This window comes from Balaenoptera musculus, chromosome 20 (genome assembly GCF_009873245.2).
Source record: "Balaenoptera musculus isolate JJ_BM4_2016_0621 chromosome 20, mBalMus1.pri.v3, whole genome shotgun sequence".
Classification (NCBI taxonomy): domain Eukaryota; kingdom Metazoa; phylum Chordata; class Mammalia; order Artiodactyla; family Balaenopteridae; genus Balaenoptera; species Balaenoptera musculus.
This window is the reverse complement of record NC_045804.1, coordinates 37,379,210-37,394,718: the sequence shown is the minus strand read 5'-3', so window position 1 is coordinate 37,394,718 and position 15,509 is coordinate 37,379,210. Positions and strand designations below refer to the sequence as shown.

Sequence of the window (15,509 nt, the reverse complement as noted above, 5' to 3'; positions counted from 1 at the left end):
TCTTTACTGTGCAAGAGCATGTCACTCTGCCCTCAGTAATTATGCTTATGAAGAGCTGTAGTATTAAGACAGAAAACAGACAGGTAGCAGTGCAGCTGCGACATTTCCAGATAATTAAGCCTCCCCGAGGGTAGGTGGTTTCTGTAAGGGATAGGCCCTTGACGCCCAAGATCCTTCAACCCGTCTCCGACGCGCGTGCTTTGGCAAAAGCACCGCCTGCTAAAGGGAAAGGGTGAAGCTGGAGGGTTGAAAAAAGAAGGAAGAGCTGGGGAGAGGGGCTCAAAGTGCGTACGGAGCGCTAGCCTGGGGCCCCGCAAAGGTTAGCGAGCGACCCACTGCAAAGGCGAGTTTGCGGGGCCTGCCGGAGAGGCCTCGCCTAGGAGTTGCAACACACTCTTTCTCCAGTGCGCAGCGCTCGGCCTGGGGGAGGGGGAGGAGGGGAAACAGCTGCCAGGGGAGCGGCGAGCCTGGCCCGGCCCGGCCCGCTCACCGTGAGGGTGTCGTCTATGTAGAGGGGAATCTGCCTCCTCTCGAAGGGGAACTCCTCCTCCCCGTCCCTGCACACTGCCACCAGTCGCGCCATCGTCCCCGACGCTGCCGTTGCCACCGTCACCACCTCCTCCCAGCCGCTGCCGCCGCCGCCGCTCCTGCCGCTGCAGCCTCCTCCCAGCTCCTGCCTGCAACAGCCAAACCCCGCGAGCGTAAGCACCCACCGCCGCGCAGCACATTCGCCACGGGGGGGAGGGAGAGGAGCAGGAGGGGACGGGAGATCTGAGCTGCGTTTCCCATCACCCGATTCCACACACGCTCAGCCAATCAGCGCCGAGCAGCGCCGGGACCCGCCCCCTCGCGCCGCTCTCCCTCCCCACCCCCCACCCCCACCCCGCCGGCCTCCAGTCAGGGTCCAAAGGAGAGGCGAAGGGGACCCGCCGGCCCCGGGGCTTCCCTAGCCCGTCAGCGGAGTCCCGGCTCTAGAACCCCACTCCCGGCCTCCGCTCCACTGCCCGCAGCCCGCTGCCCGCTGCCCGGGTGCCCTCAGCCCCCAGCTGACCCCTTCTCCCCCTTTAAGGGCGCGCCCCGCCCAGTGAGTCCCCTGGGCTGCAGTTGCCCAGCGCGACCCCGCCCCTGGGAGGGGTCGACCCCGCCTCAGCTCTGCGGAGTCTGAGGTGGGAGGCTCAGACCCTTTCCTAGCCCTTCTCGGAGGAGGTCTCTCGGTTCTGACCTGCACCGTTTTCGTGGTCGCCTCCCTGACCCCCACCTCGGCTCCCCGTTACCGCCTGACAAGGCCCGCGTCAGGGCCGGCCTGGGCGGGAGCGCGGCTCTGAATGCCGTTTCCTCTCCAGGTTCAGTCAGCCGCTGGCGCCACGGGGAGTGGGGGAGGGAAGGCGGGGGACGTGGGGAGGGTGGGGCAGGGAGGGGCCGAGAGCGCCGGGCGGGGGCCCCGTCTCCTCTCGCGAGACTCCAGACCCACGGTCCTGTGTCGCCTTTTTCGAAGACCTAGCGGAGGGGGTGGGGAGGTGGGGTGCTCCCCCGGCTGTCTCCAACGCGTGACCGGCACCCTCCACTGAGCCTAGCTACTCAGACAAATACGAAATAGGGCTGCTAGGAGGGATGAGTAGGCCTAAACTCAGTCTTCCGCTGCGCGGGGCTGGAAACCGCTGTCCCGAGGGCCGAAGGGAGCGGAGCCGAGGTGACTCAGGGCCGATCCGAGGGTCGGGGCCAAGTGAGGACTTGGGTAAGTGGGGAGGAGCTGAGGCTTTCCAAATCAGTGAGAGCAAAAGGTGGGAGTGAGGGAGGGGAGACGTGCATCTGGGGGCTAAGGGACAAACTCTGGGTCTTTGACGCCGCTTTCCCTGACCCCCTGATCTACCAGGAGCCTTCCGCATTACTGCTTCCCAGACTCAAGTCGCGATCCCGCCGAGGGGACAGAAAATATTTAAGTGCTGACAGCTTTTTGTTGTCGTTGTTACACTAGAGACAAATAGAAGACTATGTGGAGAGTGGCTTGTGTATGCGTCCTGGGCAGAGAAACTTCTTGGACTGGGTTAATATTAATAAGAGGCTCAGAAAGGACACCGATTCCCTTGGGCAAAGTGCTGGTGCTGGCCAAAGGCCCTTCCCTCTGACCCTCTCGTGAGAAGCAGAGCTGCTGTCAAGACACTGCGTGCCATCATGTACTCGGTTCCTACCCTGAAGGCTTTGGAGGCCAATATAGTTGTTGGAAAGTATTGTGCCTATGAAAGTCTTCATGATTTTAAGGATCAATACATTTGCTGCTCTTACAACTAACTAATCCTGGTAGAATAGGCTAGAGCTGTGATACTGATCTTTAAAAAGTATTTTGGACACCACATGAAACCGTAGAGATTCGCAACAAAAAACCCCATAGTGCGTGCAACCCCATAGCCACGTTGACTTATGACATTGTGTGGTCACTGTTAGGTTAGGTGACATAATAAACTGGAAGAACCATTGTTCAGTCCCAAAGGTGTAATTATCCAGTAAGTATTTATGTCTTTGGCCATGTTAGGAGAGCAGAACAGTGTATGGTCCTTAGCTTAAATTCAATAGGCATATAGGATGTGCATGTAGATTCTGACAAGTTAGACTACATAGCCAAAATCTGCACATTTTTAGAGAATCTTGTGTTTTATGTAAAACGCTCCTAAGGAAAAAAAGAATATTGTGGCTTTTAAGATATGTAGGTGCTCCTATAAAGACTATGTCAGTTAATGTGCCTACTTTATACCTTTTAAACTTCCTTTGGATGACCCGGTTGGTAAAGGACATTGAAAATGACAAGTTTGGCCTTCCCTGGTGGCGCAATGGTTACGAATCCGCCTGCCAACACAGGGGACACGGGTTCGAGCCCTGGTCCAGGAAGATCCCACATGCCGCGGAGCAACTAAGCCCGTGCGCCACAACTACTGAGACTGCGCTCTAAAGCCCGCGAGCCACAACTACTGAGCCCGCGTGCCACAACTACTGAAGCCCGCGCACCCTAGAGCCCGTGCTCCACAATAAGAGAAGCCACCACAATGAGAGGCCTGCGCACTGTAACAAAGAGTAGCCCCCGCTCACCGCAACTAGAGAAAGCCAGTGCGCAGCAATGAAGACCCAACACAGCCAAAAATAAAATAAAATAAAAAATAAATAAATAAATAAAATAAAATGACGAGTTCAATATATAGGTGCTAACTTTAATAACTTTCATTACTGAGTACACACTGGGTACTAGCAAAGAAAGAGTATTCACCCTGGGAGTTTAAATCTAAGTTAGAAAAGGCATTAAAACCCAGATATAAAAAGTAACAAAACGAGGAGACCACAACAGTCTCCTTCCATCTGAGATTACTTTCCCTGATTTGGATTTGTCTTTTAGATCCACTGAGCACACTGCTTAGTATCTTTGGACAATGTTTCACATACTATAGGTATTTAGTAAGTACTTACTGTAAGGCTAAAAAGCTAATTTTGCTTGATAAATTGCTCTTTCTCAAGGAGGTAGCCTGGGCGCTACAAATGTGATAAAACCATTTCAGGGGAAAATGATTAGGAAATTATTTCCCTGTAAAACAATTTTTAGACATTTTAACTATGCATCTTCATTTTCGAGCAGGCACTCTTTTTCGCTATTGGTCTATCTTCAACTAAGCAAATATAATATTTAGTGCTGCAGCAAATATTTCATGACTAAGTATCTGCCTCAGAGAGCCTACCTTTAATTGACAAAATAAATGACTGCATAGAAAAGCCAGTTGTTGCCTTTTTTAAATTTCGATATTGGCAATGTGAAGGGCAAGGCTAAAGAATTTTAAAGGCCAAGAAAGAGCGGGCAGTCAACAGCACAAGACATTTTGCTGGTACCTCATAAAGAACAGTTGGTGTGATGGAGATGTGGTAAATTATCAGCAAAATACCATTCTTTTTCTTCTCTGGGAGGTCCACAATGTGTGAGAAGGCAAGCACAAAACTCAGACATAAATGAGATATGACTAGTCTCCAAGCTACCTGGGTTTAAAAGAAATGCAGAATATTGATTTGTTCCTTATACTCCTATCTTCATAGACTATACACAAATTCCTAGGGAGCAAAGTATGTTTTTGTATAATTTATACAACCTATTGGACAAGGTGCTCAATAAAAATAAAATTGTCACCTTCTGAACACAAAGCTATTAATATATATGTGGTAGACATCCCCAGTTTCTAACTCTGTAAAATTAAAGGCATGGGAATGAGTCACTTTCTGAAGGTCATAGGATAAGGTCCTAGATTATATTCTTCCTTTCTTCTCTTTCCCCCTCCCTTCTCTGTCCTCAAAATTGATAGCTGAAAATTCATTAGAATACATACTGTTGTTTTCACTATAATAACCACATTGTTTTATGTGGTAGCAAAATCAACAGCAGGATGTTATTTAAATTGCCACAGTTGTCCAGATCTGAGTATCTGTGAATTGGGTTTTCTTTTTCATGACCTGACAGTGGGAAGTTGTGTTCTATCTGTCAAAAACAGAGGTACATTTTCCCCACTAAAAAAATTTTAAAGGAAGAATAAGATCCACAAGTTAAAATGTAAGCTCCGTGAGGGCTGGGTCTTATTTTCCGTTGTTTCCCCCGGGACCTATATCTGGCACACTGGAACTCAATAAACCTTTATTGAATGATCTCTTTCTCTTCTATAAACTAAAATCAAGTCAGAATGGTCTCTTTTTTTAAATTAATTTCTCTGTTTTTATTAATGCAATTTCATTAGCTTTCTCTTACCTGACTTTCCTAATTGGAGGTGGAATAAACACACAGTACATCTCGTTCTTAGTTATGATTCAATGTCTATAACTGGGAGACAAACTTACTGAGAGATATTTAAGACCTAGGACAAGAAGCAGCAGACCAATTAGACACATGCTCATTAAGTCATCAAATACTTTAAATTACTATTTTTTTAATGAGAGGACAATATGGTTAGAGCCTCTCAGCCTCCTATGAATGCTTTGAACAGGTAAGTTGTAGGGTATTAGCACTGTGACAGCAGGAAAACCAATCACCTTTCCTAGGCATGCTTAATTTACATACTATAATCTTATTGGTTAAATTTCAAGTCTTTTTTTTTTTTCAGTCTTTATTGAATTTGTTACACTATTGCTTCTGTTTTACATTTTTGTTCTTTTGGCCCTGAGGCATGTGGGATCCTAACTCCCCGACCAGGGATTGAACCCACACCCACTGCATTGAAAGTCGAAGGCTTAACCACCGGACCTCCAGGGAAGTCCCTCAAGTCTTCCTTTTCAATTGAAAATAAAATTTAACTTTTGTTTTTATAGCTATATAACTATTCAATAGACTGATTTTCTTAGGGGGAAACTTCTTTCAATAATAGATTACCTCCAAATATAACTGATTGTAGTTAGCAAGGATAAAATGCCACATAAATACCAAATTAGCCATCATCAATATAACAAATTGGAGTAAACTAATTAGTATAATAGTCATATTTGCTGTTTACCCCCTCTCTTACCAGCATATGCCCCTCTACTCTGCAGACACACAAACACTAACTCCTCATCCCAACCATCAGCTCTAGCTCAAAAAATACCATCTGCGGGGAGAAATTTCTTGACTCTACTGTAAAGTCAATTCTTGATTTGACACTCTTGGCAACCTATACTTCATGACTTACCACAGTTTATAACAGTTGTTTCATGTGTTTCCCCCATTAGATTGCAGGCTCCAAGATATCAAGAAATTTTTGCTTATCATCCCTAGCAGAGAGAGAGTAGGCTAAAAAAATGAATAGCTTTGCCTTGAGACAACAGTTTTGTCTCAAGGCAAAACTATTGTCCATAATTATTAAGTATGTAAACCACAACAAATAATTCAGTCTATTCTATGGAGCATTTAACTGTTTTCTGACTTTATAAGTATTTGATTTTAAACATTTGCTTTCTTATACTGAGGTTTCTTTTTTTTTTTAATTTTTTTTATTTTTTTTAATTTTTTTTTTCTCTGAGGTTTCTTAAAAAGACTAAAATTGAGCAGTAGTGTTGACAGTTCCACAACTGAGATATTTCAATGTAAATGTTATAAAATACATACAATAAAAAATACAGAATAATAGGTGATATAAGATGGAAAGTAGGGGCTTCCCTGGTGGCGCAGTGGTTAAGAATTCGCCTGCCAATGCAGGGGACACGGGTTCAAGCCCTGGTCCGGGAAGATCCCACATGCCGTGGAGCAACTAAGCCCGTGCGCCACAACTACTGAGCCTGCGCTCTAGAGCCTGCGTGCCACAACTACTGAGCCCGTGAGCCACAACTACTGAAGCCTGTGCACCTAGAGCCCGTGCTCCGCAACGAGGGAAGCCATCACAAGGAGAAGCGTGCACACCACAACGAAGAGTAGCCCCCGCTCACCGCAACTAGAGAAAGCCCGCACGCAGCAATGAAGACCCAACACAGCCAAAAATAAAATAAATAAATAAATTTATAAAAAAAAAAAAGATGGAAAGTAAAAATCCTCCTCCTCACCCTCCAATCTCCCAGTATCACAACTGTAAACACAACAATTTCTTTAAAATACTGAAATTTATAAATATTCTAACAAGTCAAAAGGCTTTGTTTCTTCTGTATTGGTTTGTTTTACATGGTGTTGAGATACATTTAAAATATTAAGCATCACTACTGTTAGAGTAGGAATGAAAATTTTATAATAAAATACACTTAACACTGAGTTGCCAAAAGCCCATTTTATATTTATTCTTTCTCATTAAAATAATATTGATCAAAATATATACTACCTGTACTGATCACCAAAATTTTACCGTCTTATCTTGCAAGTGCAGCACATATATAACTAAGCAGTTGGTAAACATGTAGAGATTGAGTACAAATAAGGCCCACAAGGTACTGCTGTGTAATGTATCTACCCACAGGTTGACTAGGCCAGTTGTTACATTTGACAGCAAGAAAAAAATTAACTGGTTTCTGTTCATTGCTGTGATTAAACAAAGAGTGGGTTCCTTTCTTTCAGCTTCAGAGACTAGAGATTCTGAATGCTTTCTATTTGCAGCAGGTGACTGGATAAGTTTCCAAGAACATGGTACTGTTGCCCCTTTAATTAGAAATTTGGCAAAATTCAAAATTATATCACCCAGTAATAAACTACTAAGAAGGATCAGGCAAGAAGCAACTATCCAAATACAAAAGGCTAAATTGGCCATTCTTCGAGATGCTACTTCTACATTTACCTGAACTATGTAAAGAGATATGAAGAAGCCAATAGCTGTCAATAGAATATAACATGCTACTTTTATCCAGTCTTTGATATGTGATCTTTTTTTAAGTACGTATGATCCTGTTTGAACACCAGCCATGTGTATTGCCACATACCCCAAGGTAGAGATTATTCCTTCTCGGTTGGCATTGAATAAACCAACCCTTGTGCCAGTGCCATCACTGCCATACAAAACTAACCTTTTCAGTGGGGTAAAATCAAGGGCTAGCTGGTAGAATACAATAATGCTGATAGCCACAATCCAGGATTTATTTAGGGGAAAAATAATCAAAAGCGGTGATGTTATCAATTTCACAACTATTAAGGTAAAGAAAAAATTCCAGTGAACTCCATACTCAGTTAAATGTTCCTGATAGCCTATGGATTTTATAATGACTAATCGTCCCATTCCTAGGAAGACTAATGGCCAAACAGAGTACAATGACTTTGTAAGATAACAAAGTCTGGACCCTTTTGTATATTTTCTCCTAACCTCTGGACAAACCATTGCAGTCCCAAAAATAAAGGCTCCTACTCCAAAATCCATTGCTCCTGTCCCATAGAGCTCGGTTTTGGCAAATCTTCTGGGAAAAAGAGGGAAGTCCACAGCCAAAATGGCAACAGCAGTAAATGCACTGTTAATTACACGGAAACAGGAGATGGCTGGAATGTATTCTGATTCTAGACTGATTTTCAAGAATTTTTCAAGGATTTTCCCGACAGGCATTCTGGCATAGCAAGTTCTCCTGCAGTATGTTTCATAGAGCAGCACTGCCCCAAAGATAATTACAATGAGATACTCAAGGAGGACAAATGAAGCGAAAATGGTCAAAGTGGTCACCAGGGGAACTATTAGGAAAGCAAAGTCAATGAAGAATCGAGTTCTCCAGGTATGTGAAGAAGAACGTAAGTGCTGTGAGAGAATGATCAGGAACCCTCTACACAGGATACAGAGTGCAGGCAAGCACAAGCCCTCGGTGATTTCCAGCACGCTCGTTCCATTGTGGTTACTGACAAAAGCTTCCTTCATCTGCTTCTGAGACATTTTTTCTTCTTCCTGTGAAAACAAGAGCAAAGGGATGGGGCTAATCTGGCGGTCCAGTAGTTAAGACTCTGCTTCCACTGCAGGGGGCACGGGTTCGATCCCTGGCAGGAGAACGGAGATGCATTTGTGGAAAGCAACGTTCCTGTGGAACTGGCATATATATGTACGTGACTTGGTAATTTGCATAAATATGCACCTGACTTGATTTTACTCTTATTCCTGAGTTTCGGAGCAGAACCCAGGACTTGCGATTCCCCTTACAAGGATTGCTGGAAGAAGCCTAACACTAATATATGAGGATAAGGATGTCATACTAATAGTATGAAATAACTGGTTAAAAAGCTTTAGCTATTCCCAGTATAAGGCAGACTCACAAAGAAAGTGAATGTGAGATACAAAACCTGAGAGTGGACTCACGGTAGGATAGAAATTCCTACTACAAAGCATGTAAAGGTCATGAAGATAATATAATGAAAATTGAATACACCTCACTAATGATTTAGAGTCAAATCTGAGATGGGAGGAGAAGAGGGACAGGGAAAGAGAAGGTATTTAAGTACACTTTGGAGTTGGGGGCCTTGGTTTCTGTCCTGAGCCTCTCTGAACCTCCTGCTTCTAGTACAAAATACGAATCCTCCAGTGATCTCCTGAGCCCCAGGCTGCTCCTTACCTCATTTACAGGTTAAGGTGTAGGTAGGTAGAATGGATGCTAATCGTGGAGGAGGAGTAGGGGTCCGTAAAGTACACACTAGTGTTAATTGTTTTAAAGGGATATAAAACACCTCTCTGCCACATATCCATGTCTGAAAAGTGGCACCTGGGAAGAACACATTTGTTGGCCAAACAAGAACCATATTGAATAAAAGAATGCATGCATACGTGATGGCCTATCTGGGCCCAGCAGCATTACCTCCCGAGAACAAATCGATCCGAACCTGCTGGCCTTTAAAAATAAAAGAGCCCTTTTCCCGACAGACACGCTCCCTGGCCGCGCCGGCCGTTACCTCACGTGTTCCTGGTGGTCTCTGCGCCCAGAGGTAGAGGGTCCCGTAAGAGAGCCGGGGCGCGGGGTACCCCCACAAGGGCGGGAAACGCGCGAGGCAGCCGCTTCCGCCTCCCGAACAGCGCTTCCGGCCGACGCCGGGCGGCCTGCGCTTCTGGGCCGGCCCCCCGCGCGCGTCCCCGCCCACGAGAGTGCTCGTTTCCCACGCCCCGCAGGCTCCCCATGCGCGTCCTTCCTTTCAAGGGCTTGCCTAGCCCAGGTGCTCTCGGGCCTTGGCCTCGGGCAGGTCGGTCAGAGGAGGTCGGGCGGGAAAGGCGCTTCCCGCACCTCACCACTGGCCCTCAGACCCCACGGCGAGGCCTCGTCAGTGGGGGGTGGGGGTGGCCAGGGCGCCTGGTCTCCCTACGGAGAGACCCATAGCCCCGTGAGGGCCCGGAGGCCCTGAAGCCCTCCCTCCCTTCTCCCCCGCATCTTACCCCAGGCTCTCAGAATATTTTGTCCCGGAGCGAGCCCCCAACTCCGGATGCCGGCGACCCGGACGGGCCACGTGCGCCCCGCGCCGCGAGTGCGCGCCCCGCCCCGAGGGAGGAGCGTGCCGGGTCCCGGCCACTTGGCCCCAACTGTAGCCCGCGGCTGCGACCCGGCGTTCCCAGCTTTCCCTCCTCTCCGGCTGTCTCCTGCCCCCGCCTCCGCCCTTCCTCCCCGGGCTTTTCCCGCCGCCTCACCCGGCCCGCCCGTCTGCCTTTCCAGTCTGGCCGGCGGGGGCCGCACGCTCGGCGGCTCAGGCCGTGGGACCGGTGAGTGCCACCCCAAGACGGGCCCGAAGCCCTTTGCGTGCCCGAAGGGACCGGGGAGTCCGGTGGGCCCCCGCGGCGCTGGGGAAGAAGGGGGCGTCTCTCCCTCCCCTTTCCAAAGCGCCGTTTCCCCTCCCTTTGCTCTTTTCTTTTTGACCCTCTCGTATCCCAGGAGGAGGTAGCCCAGCTCTTTGCCTTTTTCCAGAACAAGGACCTTTCATAGTCACTCACCACCGAGCCGGCAGGGGGCGGCCCGGGGTGGGGGAAAGGTCCCGCTCCTGCTCCTCTCCTCTCCTCTCCTTGCCTAGGGACCTGGGAGGGGGCGGCTGGCCCGGGGAGGCGTCGGGGCAGCCGGCCCGGGGAGGCGTCGGGGCAGCCGCGCCCTTGGCCGGGGTCACGTCCACCTTCCCAGGAAGGACATACTGTCCCCGTGCCAGGTGCTTCCGGAGCGGTATCCCAGCCCTGGGCCCGGCGGGCACCTCGCGGGGACAAGGAGTGCCCGTTCCCGCCGGGAACCTGGGGGCGGGGCTCCCAGGACCCTTACCCTGCTCTTCTCGTCCGCCCTCCCACTGTCGTCTGAGCCGAGAAAGAACCAGAGGCTGGAGGGGAGGAGGGAGGGGGAGAGCTGATGTTCAGGTTGCCGCCTGACCTGACTAGGGGTTTTCATCTATTCATTACCGTCTCCCTCCTGCCCACAGTGGTCACACCCTTACCAGAAACTCTTGGCTGGTAATCGCGAAGCCGACAGGGAGCAAGAGCTGGGAGAGCTGGAGAAAACCGCTCTAATCTGACTTGATTCTGGCAAGAAGTGGACCCTGCATTGTAATAACCAACATTTGCAAAGCGGTCTCAGAGGTACTATCCCATTTGATCCTTAACTCAGCATTGTGAGGTCTGGGTATTAGTAGTCCTTTTTGCAAATGAGGAAACGGAATAAGGCTTAGAGGGGTCTGGTGAACTGCTTTTGAGGGGTTGTGGGCTTTGGATTCTAACCCTACAACCTGTTGTGTTCCCCTCTGATCCTCTCTCTCAAGATGAGCTTCTAGTTGAGGGAACTTTGTTGGCCTTGAGTCTCTGGAGCCCTCTGCATGGCTGTGCCCTGGATGGGGTACCGTCAGTGTCCAGGGTGAATGTGTCCACCACAGTCCTGATGCCCTCCTCTGCCTGAATTGTCGTTTTTCCAGTTTCCATGGGAGCCCCTATCCCTGAGTTCTTTCAAAGGCTAGATGTATTCAGGGCCTCAAGAAAGTCTCCACCAAGGTCAATTCATTGCTGACACCCCTCATTCCCATCCTCATCCTTCCTTGCTGGGGAGGTGTGAAGCCTGGGAAATTCCAAGTCTGTGAGTCACTTACAGTTTTTCAGAGATTGGCCTAAGCCCAGCTTCACAACACCCCTCTCTCGAACGGGTTCCCCTCCTCTGAAATCTTCACCTTCTTAAAGTTGACACTGCACTGTTCCACCTGATTAGTGCTCCCAAATGGATCATCCATCCTTAGTACTAACAATATTTCTCCTCTGAATGAATATTCAGATTTGTACTTTGTAGGGTGCTTTCACCTGGTTGCCCTTCACAGCCACTCCTCGTGAGGTAGACAAGATGAGGAATGAAGGTGGGTGGGGAAGGTGTGATGGCTTACTAGTGAAGGACTGAGCTGTGGCTTCCGTCCCACACAGCAGCTTTCCTGGAACATCAAAAGTTGACTCCAGCCTCCCTGCCCCACTGACTACTGGCTGTACTAAGATAGGACATTTCTGTGTGCTGGAGAGGATAGGGCACGAGGCATCTCTGTCTTCCGGTGTCCTCATCCTGCATGGCATGCTGACCCAGAAGATTTGCAGCCCCACCTCAAACCCCGTAGTAAAACTGGCCCTGAAGGAGCCCAGGGCGCCTCTGGAGGCTCCTGTAAGTTTCCCCTGTTCCCTCATTGGCAGGGGGCGGGACAGACTCTCCCTCTCTGCCCAGGCTCGCCCTGGTTCTCATTTTGGTTCCTCCTGCTTGGTGGGAGGAGCAGGAGTGAGTCATCCTGGAGAAGCCCTCACCTGTGTGTGCCCCTTGTCTTCTCTCTCATGCCACAGGCTCTAGGGTGATTCGTCTCAGAGATTCCTCAAGAACTGAGCCCTTTGCAGGACTCATGCCCCAGCCTGTGCCCCCATGACCAGGTGGATAGCACTCCTTGTGCCTGCGACCCAGAACCCTGGCTGACCACATTGAAGCAAGATGCTCCAGCAGGTAAACCCTCACCCTTCGATAACCCTGGCCCTCAAGCACCTGAGGCACCTCTGCATCTTTCATTTACCTGAATGAAGCTTCCACTGCTCTGACCTGGAAGGATGGGAAAGACCCCTTAAAGGTCTTTCTTCTTTTCTGTCTTCAGATAGTCATTCCAGTGCCTTTCACCTGTTTCCAAGAAGCTCTTCCTGATACCTAATTTGAATCTCCCCTGTTGTGGTTTTTAGCTCTTTTCCCTGGGATGGGTAAGATGGGCTGGGTGAGGGAATCCTTAGGGCATTTTGGTGACCTTACAAGCCTGAACCAGTGAGGGAGTTCTGAGAGATGTCCCTCACAGCCTGAGTTATTAAGGCAAGTGGAAGGCTGTGGCCTCCAAGAGGAGGTGTTCCTTGAAGCTGAGCCTTAAAGAATAAGTAGGAAAAAAAAAAAAAAAAGAATAAGTAGGAATTGGGACTTCCCTGGCAGTCCAGTGGTTAAGACTCCGCCCTCCCACTGCAGGGGGCACGGGTTCAATCCCTGGTTGGGGAACTAAGGTCCTGCGTGACATGCAGTGTGGCAAAAAAAAAAAGTAGGAATTAGCCAGGTGGAGAAGGAAAATAAGCAGTCCAGGCCAAGAGGTCAGCCTGTGCGAAAATGTGAGAGAAGATGACTTATGTGGAAATATATAAGAATTCTGATGGATGGATCATGGGGTCCACAGTGGGTTGCTGTAGGGACTTGAAACCTGCCCTTACTCCAGGCCTCTGCCTCTGAAAGGCTCCTATGGCCCCAGTCCTGCCCTTCACTGTGGAGCCCTATCTCATACCCATATCATCCTTCACATGCACCTCTTGGTCCAAAGACAATGCCAGTAGATATTTGCTGAATTTTTATTTACTGAGTGTTGCCACTGGCCTGAGGCAGATCATTCCTGCCCTTTAGGAGATCACGGTCTAGTGGAGTCCTAGGCAGGTAAGGCAGGATAACCGAGAGTGAGGTCAGCCAGCCTCAAGGGAGTCATGGTAGACTCTGCTGCTTGACCTTCTCCCAGCCTTTTGGCTCATGAAACAGGCTTGAAGGCTGGAGAGAAGCAGGCAGGACAGTCATCTACTCTGGGCTTTTTTTATTGTCCATTTTTGACTTATTTCTTATTTAAAAAGCAGTAACATTTATCATAACTGTACTAGCAGCTGCTCTGTGTTGAGCCCTTGCTATATAGTAGGCACTATACTAAGCATTTTACACATATAGTTTTGTTTAGTCCTTGAGAAAGATACCATATTATATATATAGTGCTATTATATCCCCATTTTGGAGATAAGGCTCAGAGCAGTTAAGTGACTTATTCAAGGTCAAGTTCATTATAAGCAATGTGGGAAATACAGATAAGCAAAAAGAACATTAAAGTTACCCATAATTGTACTGCCCAGAGATAACCGACGTTTCAGAGAATATCCTAGATTTTTTTCCCTAAATATGTATTTTTAAAATATTTAAAGGTATCATTCTCTTTGTAATCTGCTTTATTCCATTGTAAGGATGTACTATAATTTAAGCTACTGTTTGGACATTTGGGTTATTTTCAATTGTTTTGCAATTGTAAGTGTTTCTATATATACTGAACATTTTTATGACCTTTACATAGGATCATGTTCTAGAAGAAGAATTGCAGGCTTAAGGGACATACGTAATTTTAAGGCCTTTAATATATTATTGCCTAATTAGAAGAACTGCTTTTAACAAAACTATATTATAATAGCTAATTTTTGGTGGAAGAGACCAGAAGCCTTTTCTAAATACTTTATGTGCTTGTTAGCATCTATGAGGTAGATACTACCACCATTCCCATTTTACAGATGAGGAAAATTGAGGCACAAAGAGATTAAGAAACTTAACACAAGATTATACAACTAGGAAGTGGTAGAATCAGGATTCAAACCCAGGCAATCTAGCTTTCAAGTCCAAGTCAAGGACCATGATACTCAGCTGCCTCTCTGGTAGGATAAGAGCTGTTCATAAATAATGGATGGGGGACTTCCCTGGTGGCGCAGTGGTTAAGAATCCGCCTGCCAATGCAGGGGCATGGGTTCGATCCCTGGTCCAGGAAGATCCCACATGCCGTGGAGCAACTAAGCCCGTGCGCCACAACTACTGAGCCCGCGTGCTGCAACTACTGAAGCCCACGCACCTAGAGCCCGTGCTCCGCAACAAGAGAAGCCACCGCAGTGAGAAGTCTGTGCACCGCAACGAAGAGTAGCCCCCACTCACCGCAACTAGAGAAAGGCTGCGCGCAGCAACAAAGACCCAGCGCAGCCAAAAAAAAAAGCAAAAAAAAAAAAAATTATGGATGGGTTTGTGAGTGATTTTCTTTTTTTCCCTAGAGCAGAAGGATTCGCATGGACCCAGTCATGCTCTGACCTTGGCAGTTATCCTGGAGGCCAAGAGCCTGCTTTGTACATGCATCATCGTGGGTCCAAGTTCAGAGAACAGGCAACATCTTTGGAAAGAAACTTATTACTGGGGCTCTCAAATGACACTTGCCTCCTTGGCTTGAGGGTTTGAACTCTAAGGTTAAGTAGTCTCATTAGAAACCCACACATGTTATATCACGGACCCCTTCCTCCAAAAGCAGATTTCAGCCAAGTTACTCTCTTCTTCTATTACCCACACCGTCTTTCCTGCAGCCCCCAGGGAGAAAAGAGGAGCAATGGGATCACAGGAGGAAAATGGGGAGAGGAAACATGTGGAAAGTGTTGGCATCGAGGATGGGCAAGGGAGAGGGAGAAAGGGCCACTTCCCCTTGGTGCTCGTTCTTGACCTCATCTGACTTCTGAGCCAGGCTTCTTCTCAAGTAGACCAGGGCAGCAGGAGCTAATTAATTAACCAGGCTAAATTTAAGCCCCAAGAGGTGGGTGATGAAGGCGTGGGGCTACCTCACAGCTGATTTTTCATCTCAAGCTGAATGGTCTCTTTCAAAAAAGGTCCAAACCATGGTTCTTTCCCTTTGCGGTTCTCCTGTAGCAACCCCCCACCTTGGGCCCCACCCCTGCCAGCCCAGTAAGGCTGGTAGCTGGCCCGGCCAGAAGCTGGAACTCATGGCAGAGGAGAGGGAATAGCATTTATTGATTTACTGAGTACATGTTATGTGCCAGGCACTTGACTAAGTGCTTTGTATATGTCTT

General features: G+C 48.1%; 3 protein-coding genes and 1 long non-coding RNA gene across 23 annotated transcripts in view; 2 read left to right on the top strand and 2 right to left on the bottom strand.

The window, feature by feature from the left end:
- Window positions 1–1,363, bottom strand: part of GGNBP2 (gametogenetin binding protein 2) — a 30,908-nt gene extending 29,545 nt beyond the window's left edge. For 8 of the 12 annotated variants that reach the window (XM_036836400.1, XM_036836403.1, XM_036836404.1 and 5 more), the window contains exons 1-2: window positions 1,223–1,349; window positions 491–677 (exon numbers count right to left, since the gene is read on the bottom strand). In XM_036836400.1, coding sequence (XP_036692295.1) covers window positions 491–583 — 93 coding nt within the window. In that variant the 5' untranslated portion in view covers window positions 584–677; window positions 1,223–1,349. Of the gene's footprint in view, window positions 1–490; window positions 678–1,222 lie in introns of all 12 variants that reach the window. The other 4 variants (XM_036836412.1, XM_036836401.1, XM_036836407.1 and 1 more) reach the window with 4 other exon arrangements.
- A 127-nt stretch (window positions 1,364–1,490) lies between these two features.
- Window positions 1,491–6,226, top strand: LOC118886518. Its single transcript, XR_005017751.1, has 3 exons — window positions 1,491–1,735; window positions 1,976–2,174; window positions 6,188–6,226. It is a non-coding gene; the product is annotated as an uncharacterized LOC118886518 (long non-coding RNA).
- A 505-nt stretch (window positions 6,227–6,731) lies between these two features.
- On the bottom strand, window positions 6,732–9,895 carry PIGW (phosphatidylinositol glycan anchor biosynthesis class W). 2 transcript variants are annotated; one of them, XM_036836388.1, is made up of 2 exons: window positions 9,798–9,895; window positions 6,732–8,330 (listed from the first exon to the last, which is right to left on the bottom strand). In XM_036836388.1, the coding sequence occupies exon 2, from the start codon at window positions 8,316–8,318 to the stop codon at window positions 6,807–6,809; it is 1,512 nt and encodes a 503-aa protein (XP_036692283.1). In that variant the 5' UTR covers window positions 8,319–8,330; window positions 9,798–9,895; the 3' UTR covers window positions 6,732–6,806. The 2 variants fall into 2 exon arrangements, with proteins under 2 accessions (XP_036692283.1, XP_036692282.1); XM_036836387.1 differs by lacking the exon at window positions 9,798–9,895 and adding an exon at window positions 9,323–9,791.
- Window positions 9,896–9,988: 93 nt separating this feature from the next.
- MYO19 (myosin XIX) overlaps window positions 9,989–15,509 on the top strand; it is a 35,041-nt gene continuing 29,520 nt past the window's right edge. For all 8 annotated transcript variants that reach the window (XM_036836382.1, XM_036836379.1, XM_036836381.1 and 5 more), the window contains exons 1-3: window positions 9,989–10,118; window positions 10,814–10,970; window positions 12,195–12,348. In XM_036836382.1, the coding sequence (XP_036692277.1) occupies window positions 12,337–12,348 (12 nt within the window). In that variant the 5' untranslated portion in view covers window positions 9,989–10,118; window positions 10,814–10,970; window positions 12,195–12,336. The remainder of the gene's footprint in view (window positions 10,119–10,813; window positions 10,971–12,194; window positions 12,349–15,509) is intronic.

Coding starts and splice junctions, on each gene's coding strand:
- PIGW (XM_036836388.1), bottom strand. CDS start 8,318: ATGTCTCAGAAGCAGATGAAGGAAGCTTTTGTCAGTAACCACAATGGA.